At 41.5% G+C, this 9,832-nt stretch overlaps 2 protein-coding genes across 7 annotated transcripts in view; one reads left to right on the forward strand and one right to left on the reverse strand.

Moving 5' to 3' along the window:
• ciarta (circadian associated repressor of transcription a) overlaps positions 1 to 9,832 on the reverse strand; it is a 243,471-nt gene that overhangs the window by 60,003 nt on the left and 173,636 nt on the right. The gene's annotated exons all lie outside the window — the stretch shown is intronic.
• ca14 (carbonic anhydrase XIV) overlaps positions 8,896 to 9,832 on the forward strand; it is a 67,836-nt gene continuing 66,899 nt past the window's right edge. For all 6 annotated transcript variants that reach the window (XM_061881656.1, XM_061881659.1, XM_061881655.1 and 3 more), the window contains exons 1-2: positions 8,896 to 9,035; positions 9,234 to 9,257. In XM_061881656.1, the coding sequence (XP_061737640.1) occupies positions 8,969 to 9,035; positions 9,234 to 9,257 (91 nt within the window). In that variant the 5' untranslated portion in view covers positions 8,896 to 8,968. The remainder of the gene's footprint in view (positions 9,036 to 9,233; positions 9,258 to 9,832) is intronic.

Consider the following 9,832-nt stretch of genomic DNA (forward strand, 5'->3'; position numbering starts at 1 on the left):
TAAGTGTGTATCAAACTGGTAGCCCTTCGCATGAATCAGTACCCAAGAAGTAGCTCTTGGTTTCAAAAAGGTTGGTGACCCCTGCTCTATTGCAACATCTAGTGGACACATTTGCAACAGCAGTTTCTTTCATAAAAAAAAAAAATGCATCTCTTTTTTTAATACTTAGCAAACTCCTCTTGTGAGCCGGTTGTTGGTCACCCCGGTTCTAGATGAAATTGCAAAGGGACATTTTTCCACTTTCCAGAACATTGACCATGGAGATGCCAAACATTCATGAGTTGGGTCAAACAATTGGATGAAACTGACAAAGAGTGATTTACTTTGTGAGGTGGCGACTTGTCCAGGGTGTATCCCGCCTTCCGCCCGACTGTAGCTAAGATAGGCACCAGCGCCCCCGGCGACCCCAAAGGAAATAAGCGGTAGAAAATGGATGGATGGATGATTTACTTTGAATTTTTTGTACATGCAGAGTTTGGACCTCATGTTTTGGTCAAAGCAGCCTTTGAGTGAATTTGGTCAGTTTGGATGTCCGCTAATTTTTTGCAACTTAACGCCCAAAAAACGGAAATGCTGATTATCGGTCCTGCTAGACACCGACCTCTATTTAATAATACAACTCTAACATTTGACAACCAAATAATAAAACAAGGTGACTCGGTAAAAAATCTGGGTATTATCTTCGACCCAACTCTCTCCTTTGAGTCACACATTAAAAGCGTTACTAAAACGGCCTTCTTTCATCTCCGTAATATCGCTAAAATTCGCTCCATTTTGTCCACTAAAGACGCTGAGATCATTATCCATGCGTTTGTTACGACTCGTCTCGATTACTGTAACGTATTATTTTCGGGTCTCCCCATGTCTAGCATTAAAAGATTACAGTTGGTACAAAATGCGACTGCTAGACTTTTGACAAGAACAAGAAAGTTTGATCACATTACGCCTGTACTGTATATACCTTTATATACATATATACATACATATATACCTGTACTGTATATACCTTTATATACATATATACCTGTACTGTGTATACCTTTATATACATATATACATACATATATACCTATACTGTATATACCTTTATATACATATATACATACATATATACCTATACTGTATATACCTTTATATACATATATACATACATATATACCTGTACTGGCTCACCTGCACTGGCTTCCTGTGCACTTAAGATGTGACTTTAAGGTTTTACTACTTACGTATAAAATACTACACGGTCTAGCTCCATCCTATCTTGCCGATTGTATTGTACCATATGTCCCGGCAAGAAATCTGCGTTCAAAAGACTCCGGCTTATTAGTGATTCCCAAAGCCCAAAAAAGGTCTGCGGGCTATAGAGCGTTTTCCGTTCGGGCTCCAGTACTCTGGAATGCCCTCCCGGTAACAGTTCGAGATGCCACCTCAGTAGAAGCATTTAAGTCTCACCTTAAAACTCATCTGTATACTCTAGCCTTTAAATAGACCTCCTTTTTAGACCAGTTGATCTGCCGCTTCTTTTCTTTTTTCTCCTATGTCCCACTCTCCCTTGTGGAGGGGGTCCGGTCCGATGACCATGGATGAAGTACTGGCTGTCCAGAGTCGAGACCCAGGATGGACCGCTCGCCTGTGTATCGGTTGGGGACATCTCTACGCTGCTGATCCGCCTCCGCTTGGGATGGTTTCCTGTGGACGGGACTCTCACTGCTGTCTTGGATCCGCTTTGAACTGAACTCTCGCGGCTGTGTTGGATCCACTATGGATTGAACTTTCACAGTATCATGTTAGACCCGCTCGACATCCATTGCTTTCGGTCCCCTATAGGGGGGAGGGGGGGGGGGTTTGCCCACATCTGAGGTCCTCTCCAAGGTTTCTCATAGTCAGCATTGTCACTGGCGTCCCACTGGATGTGAATTAGTTTTCCTTGCCCTTTTATGGGTTCTTCCGAGGATGTTGTAGTCGTAATGATTTGTGCAGCCCTTTGAGACATTTGTGATTTGGGGCTATATAAATAACATTGATTGATTGATTGATTGAAATCTAAATGACAAGCATGGAGTGTGTTGAAACTTTTATTTTTCCATGTATTTGAGTCAATATGACCTAGTGTTGTACCAATACCAATATTTTGGTACCGGTACCAAAATGTATTTCGATACTCTTCTAAATAAAAGGAACCCCCCAAAAAATGGCACTATTTTAACAAAAAATCTTACGGTACTTTAAACATACGTTTTTTTTATTGCAATCGAAGAACAAGTTAGTCCTGAAATAAAATATTCAACATACTAGACAACTTGTCTTTTAGTAGTAAGTAAGCAAAAAAAAAAAAAAGCTCCTAATTAGTCTGCGGTAACATATTGTGTCATTTATCATTCCGTTATTTTGTCTAAATTATAAAGAACTGTAAAAAAAATAATAATCCACTTGTTCATTTGCTGTTATTTGCTTAATTTCTCTTTTAACATGTTCTATCTACACTTCTGTTAAAATGTAATAATCACTTATTCTTCTGTTGTTTGATACTTTACATTAGTTTTGGATGATACCACAAATTTGGGTATCAATCCGATACCAAGTAGTTACAGGATCATACATTGGTCATATTAAAAGTCCTCATGTGTCCAGGGACGTATTTCCTGATTTAATAAACATAATAAAAACAACAACAAAAGAAGACATGATCATAGTAGTATCAACTATTGTACTTGGTATCATCACAGTGGATGTCAGGTGTAGATCCACCAATGGCGTTTGTTTACATTTTGACGCCTCCGAGCAACGGTGTGTAGTGACGCAAGTTTAGCTATTCCTCGTCCTGCAGTGATAATGATACTTGTAAGCAACTTACTTTATTTGTCGCCATGGAGACCAGAATTAGTGATTTAGAAGTAACCATGTCTTAAAGCACCTCTTCCTGAGGGTGTTCCAGTGTTATAACTTCACCCTTATCTTTAGTTTTTAAGCCAAAATGCGTCCGTTCTCCCTTTTCGGTCTCCGCACTGTGTCTGCTTGTAAGTGCTCTGTGATTGCGCACTGCCGAACATGCTCCCCTGCTTGTAAACCAGCAATGGCACGATATAGTTGTCACATTGTGTCGTTGACGAACCCCAAGATGCAGAGAAGGCGGCAAGAATTGAATAGGAAAACATGATTTCATCTTTAAACACTAAAACAAGAACAAACAAAAGGCGCGCACCAGAAATGAACAGAAACTAGCACAAAGGCGAACTTTGGACTGGGAACAAAAACACTTACTGTGACACGAAGGAACTATGGCATGAGCAGAGTGGACAGAAGTAGACACAGCTGCAACGATATGTATTAACGACATTGACAGGTAGTGGTGACATCGACACCACAATAATCCAGCCCTGACTGGAGGACAAGGCAGGTTTGAATAAGAGCGGGCTGATTGACACCAGGTGTGGCCAGGTGCCAATCAGCCGCATCGGAAGGTAAACAGCGCTCAGTGAGAAAAGCAGGAAATGACCAAAATAAAAGCGCAGACAGGAAACAAAGACACACGGAGGAAAAACTAAAACAAAACCAAACAGTCAGGAACTAGCCTGACAATAGTACCGTTTTTGATTGATTAGTTCTGCCATACTATACTAGTACCGGTATACCGTACAATTTAATACGACCACACTTTGATAAAACGTCGACGAGAGTGATTGACACCAGGTGTGGCCAGGTGCCAATCAGCTGCAGCTGAGGGGAAACAGCGCTCAGGGAGAAAAGCAGGAAATGGCCAAAATAAAAGTGCTGACAGGAAACAAAGACACACAGAGGAAAAACTGAAAAAAACCCCCCAAACTGTCAGGGACAAGCCTGACAATAGTACCGTTTTTGATTGATTAGTACTGCGATACTATACTAGTACCGGTTTACCGTACAACTTAATATGACCACACTTTGATAAAACGTCGACGAGAGTGATTGACACCAATCAGCCGCAACCTGAGGGGAAACAGCGCTCAGTGAGAAAAGCAGGAAATGACCAAAATAAAAGTGCTAACAGGAAACAAAGACACACAGAGGAAAAACTAAAACAAAACCAAACTGTCAAGGAAAAGCCTGACAATAGTACCGTTTTTGATTGATTAGTACTGCCATACTATACTAGTACCGGTATACCGTACAATTTAATATGACCACACTTTGATAAAACGTCGACGAGAGTGATCGACGCCAGGTGTGGCCAGGTGCCAATCAGCCGCAGCTGAGGGGAAACAGCGCTCAGGGAGAAAAGCAGGAAATGACCAAAATAAAAGCGCTGACAGGAAACAAAGACACACGGAGGAAAAACTAAAACAAAACCAAACTGTCGGGGACAAACCTGACAATAGTACCGTTTTTCATTGATTAGTACTGCCATACTATACTAGTACCGGTATACCGTACAATTTAATATGACCACACTTTGATAAAACGTCGACGAGAGTGATTGACACCAGGTGTGGGCAGGTGCCAATCAGCCGCATCTGAGGGGAAACAGCGCTCAGTGAGAAAAGCAGGAAATGACCAAAATAAAAGCACTGACAGGAAACAAAGACACACGGAGGAAAAACTAAAACAAAACCAAACAGTCAGGAACTAGCCTGACAATAGTACCGTTTTTCATTGATTAGTACTGCGATACTATACTAGTACCGGTATACCGTATAATTTAATATGACCACACTTTGATAAAACGTCGACGAGAGTGATTGACACCAGGTGTGGCCATGTGCCAATCAGCCGCAGCTGAGGGGAAACAGCGCTCAGGGAGAAAAGCAGGAAATGACCAAAATAAAAGCGCTGACAGGAAACAAAGACACACGGAGGAAAAACTAAAACAAAACCAAACTGTCGGGGACAAACCTGACAATAGTACCGTTTTTCATTGATTAGTACTGCCATACTATACTAGTACCGGTATACCGTACAATTTAATATGACCACACTTTGATAAAACGTCGACGAGAGTGATTGACACCAGGTGTGGGCAGGTGCCAATCAGCCGCATCTGAGGGGAAACAGCGCTCAGTGAGAAAAGCAGGAAATTACCAAAATAAAAGCACTGACAGGAAACAAAGACACACGGAGGAAAAACTAAAACAAAACCAAACAGTCAGGAACTAGCCTGACAATAGTACCGTTTTTCATTGATTAGTACTGCGATACTATACTAGTACAGGTATACCGTATAATTTAATATGACCACACTTTGATAAAACGTCGACGAGAGTGATTGACACCAGGTGTGGCCAGGTGCCAATCAGCCGCAGCTGAGGGGAAACAGCGCTCAGGGAGAACAGCAGGAAATGACCAAAATAAAAGCGCTGACAGGAAACAAAGACACACACAGGAAAAACTAAAACAAAACCAAACTGTCAAGGAAAAGCCTGACAATAGTACCGTTTTTGATTGATTAGTACTGCCATACTATACTAGTACCGGTATACCGTACAATTTAATATGACCACACTTTGATAAAACGTCGACGAGAGTGATTGACACCAGGTGTGGCCAGGTGCCAATCAGCCGCAGCGGAGGGGAAACAGCGCTCAGGGAGAACAGCAGGAAATGACCAAAATAAAAGCGCTGACAGGAAACAAAGACACGCAGAGGAAAAACTAAAACAACCCTAATAGGACCACACTTTGATAGAACGGCGACAAAAGTGGTTGACGCGTTTCCGCGGCAACAGGAGGCTTTAATCTAACTTTTGCTTTGTTTCCGTTTCTGGCTGCAGAGACGCCAGTCCACGATGGAGTCCCGATGAACAACATGGGCACTCCTAAGCAGAACTAACCATTTCTGGACACCTGGTTCATTTTATTCTTCACATACGACGCTTGTCGTTTTTTCAATCTCTCATCTCTGCTTTTTGGGTACAATCTGTTTTCAGAGACAATGGAAATGTAAAAACTGTTCATTTTGCTTTGGTTATTTACTTTGTAATTGACTATATTCAGTTGCTGATTGTAAAATCTATTATTATTTCTGAAGTGAAGTGAATTATATTTATATAGCGCTTTTCTCTAGTGACTCAAAGCGCTTTACATAGTGAAACCCAATATCTAAGTTACATTTAAAGGCCACTACTAGCGACCACGCAGTCTGATAGTTTATATATCAATGATGAAATATTAACATTGCAACACATGCCAATACGGCCTTTTTAGCTTACTAAATTGCAATTTTAAATTTCCCGCCGAAATATCCTGCTGAAAACGTAAAGGACATTTTGTTCCAGCATCGTTCCCAGCTATTAAGTCGTTTGTTTTCATCGCAAAACTCCACAGTATTCTGGACATCTGTGTTGCTGAATCTTTTGCAATTTGTTCAATGAACAATGGAGACGTCAAAGAAGAAAGCTGTAGGTGGGAAGCGGTGTATTGCGGCCGCCTTTAGCAACACAAACACAGCCGGTGTTTCATTGTTTACATTCCCGAAAGATGACGGTGAAGCTTTACTATGGAACAGAGCGGTCAAGCGAACACGGTTGGATTGGACCACACACATAAAGTACAGTGTATTATGCAGCGATCATTTCGAAAGATCGTGTTTCGAAGAGGGTCCCTCGCAAAGGGCAGAGAAGGGCATCGCCACCACCCGTCGACTGGTGCTGAAGAAAGGTGCGGAGCCGACCTTCAGGTTGTACAGGTACGACCATATAATCTCACTAAAACACTAGTAACACAATAAACAGATAAGGGATTTTACAGAATTATCCTAGTAAATTTGTCTAATAACATCTGAATCGCTACCACTGCCCTCTAGTCTTTTTTTTCTAGTCCTTCACTCTCACTTTCCTCATCCACGAATCTTTCATCTTGGCTCAAATTAATGGGGAAATTGTCGCTTTCTCGGTCCAAATCGCTCTCGCTGCTGGTGGCCATGATTGTAAACAATGTTCACATGTGAGGAGCTCCACAACCCGTGACGTCACACGCACATCGTCTGCTACTTCCGGTACAGGCAAGGCTTTTTTAGTAGCGACCAAAAGTTGTGAACTTTATCGCCGATGTTCTCTACTAAATCCTTTCAGCAAAAATATGGCAATATCGCGAAATGAATGGACCTGCTATCCCCGTTTAAATAAGAAAATCTCATTTCAGTAGGCCTTTAAAGCAGTGTGGGTGGCACTGGGAGCAGGTGGGTAAAGTGTCTTGCCCAAGGACACAACGGCAGTGACTAGGATGGCGGAAGGGGGGATCGAACCTGGAACCTTCAAGTTGCTGGCACGGCCGCTCTACCAATCAAGCTATACCGCTCTGATTTACTACATTTTTTTTTTTTTTTTTTTTTACATTGAAACCACAGCTGCCATTAATTTAGGGCAGACCTGGGCAAATTAAGGCCCGGGGGCCACATGTGTGTTAGTTGGGTTAGTTAGTTAAGCTTTTCAATCTAACCCGCCAAATACATTTTTGGATCTTTAAGATGGAAAGTGTAGCTGCCATTATGATGTGCAGTGATGTTTTCAAATGACCGTGAAGTGAATTATATTTATATAGCGCTTTTCTCTAGTGACTCAAAGCGCTTTACATAGTGAAACCCAATATCTAAGTTACATTTAAACCAGTGTGGGTGGCACTGGGAGCAGGTGGGTAAAGTGTCTTGCCCAAGGACACAACGGCAGTGACTAGGTTAGCAGAAGCGGGAATCGAACCTGCAACCCTCAAGTTGCTGGCACGGTCACTCTACCAACCGAGCTAAACCGGTCTTCAACTATACTGATAATAAGTATTTCAATGGTTGGAATCTGCCCTTTTGCATGATATACTACTTACTATTGTTATGATCCGGCGCCCGGATCATATATTGTTTTGCTTTTTGAGTCCTTTCGTGTCTTGTCGATCGTTTTGGACTCTTCCTGTTCTTAGTTTTTGCACTTCCGGTTTTATCTTGGTACCATGGTTTCTCATTTGTTCCACCTGCTCTTGTTTGTTACGCACCTGTGTTCCGATGATTACTTTAGTATTTAAGCCTGCCTTCGACCTCAGTTCATTCTTGATCCGTTGTTTGCCGTTTGCAACAGTCACGTTGGTATTCCTCTTATGTCTTTACTTGTGCTAAGTTTCGCCTTAGCTTATCGTGCGCTTTTCGTTTGTTCTTTTTGTACCAGTGTTATTTTATTTTTGTATATTAAACCCAGTTCTTACCTGCAATTCCTGCCTGTCTGGTCCTCGTGCATCTCGAGGTGACACAACACCAGTGTTAATTTTGACGGCAAAATTTGATTTAGTTTTAGTCATAGTCTTTTGACTAAAATGTAATTTAGTTTTAGTCATAATTTAGTTATTGAAATTATTTTAGTTTTAGTTGACGAAATATCATCAGATTATGGTCGACGAAAACTACAGTAGATTTAGTCGTAATATGTAAACTTTCCCTTCAATTTCTGAAAGTCAAAGCAAAACAGCGGAAAAATCACCGATACAAGTCGTATTTTGATGAAAATAATGTCTCAAATTTAGTATTTCACGAGTAAGGCGTGTAATAAAAAAAAAAACTAACGAAAGATGGAGGGGAAGAGAGAGCCGCAACCTATATTAATCTTGTAGATTGTTATAGTAACAATAGGTTGAAAAAAAAAAAAAAAAAAAAAAAGGAAGTCTGGGCTTGTCTGCTTAGGCTGCTGCCCCCGCGACCCGACCTCGGATACGCGGAAGAAGATGGATGAATGGACTTATTTAAAAAAAAATTTTTTTACTTTTGAGCATCCTTTTCTCAGCTTCACTGTCTTGTCCTCCATCACTGCCTGGTGGCACCTGTTCCAAATACTCGCCTCCTCCCTCTGGCCGGGTTGCTGGACCTGGCTGGTCCCCCTCTCTCCCTCTCTCTCTCTCTCTCTCTCCCTTTCAGTCCCACTCACTCGCTCTGCGTCCCTTTCTGTCCCCCTCTCGCTCTCTCGCCCTTCAGTCCTCATCCCTCCGTCCGCGGTTATTCACCGATGCGTGTGTAGGCAAACATGGACTTGCTGGTGCTTCTTTTCATCCTTCTTTTGCGTCTCGGCCCCTGGTGGACAGCTGCTGTCGGTAAGAACTTCATTAACATAATAGTCAACATGGCTTTTATGGGGGGATTTGGCCGAAAGACGTACAGTAGAGAGGCGATACAGTCCAACGTAGTTTTTGTTTGATGCTTTTGAAAACATTTGTAACTTTGGATTTTTTTTTTTGAATACTCTCAACTATAAAAAAATGTAAGTTTTCTCCTCTTCTGTTGTCTTCCAGAGGACATGAGCTGGACCTACACGGGTGAGTTTGGACGTTTGATATCACTTCGTTGTAGAAATGATCCAAAAAAAAGAATACATATTAAAGGCCTACTGAAAGCCACTACTAGCGACCACACAGTCTGATAGTTTATATATCAATGATGAAATATTAACATTGCAACACATGCCAATACGGCCGCTTTATTTGACCAAATTACAATTTCAAATTTCTCGCAGAGTTTCTTGTTGAAAACGTCGCGGAATAATGACGCGTTTTTGTCACATCTCGGGTTGTATTGGACATATTAGCCCAGCACCACTTGTGGTTAAAAGTCGTCTCTTTTCATCGCATAATTACACAGTATTTTGGACATCTGTGTTGCTGAATCTTTTGCAATTTGTTCAATTAATAATGGAGACGTCAAAGAAGAATGCTGTTGGTGGATTGCAGCTGCCTTTAGCACCGGAACACAGCCGGAGTTTCTTTGTTTGTTGTGAAGCTTTAACACAGAGCGGTTATGGTTCTAATTTAAAACAAAATAGGTTATCCATTAAGCCAGTGGTGTCCAAACTTTGCTCACTAAAGCAGTGTTTTTCAACCGTTTTTGAGCCAGG

Source organism: Nerophis ophidion, linkage group LG21 (assembly GCF_033978795.1).
Source record: "Nerophis ophidion isolate RoL-2023_Sa linkage group LG21, RoL_Noph_v1.0, whole genome shotgun sequence".
Taxonomy (NCBI): domain Eukaryota; kingdom Metazoa; phylum Chordata; class Actinopteri; order Syngnathiformes; family Syngnathidae; genus Nerophis; species Nerophis ophidion.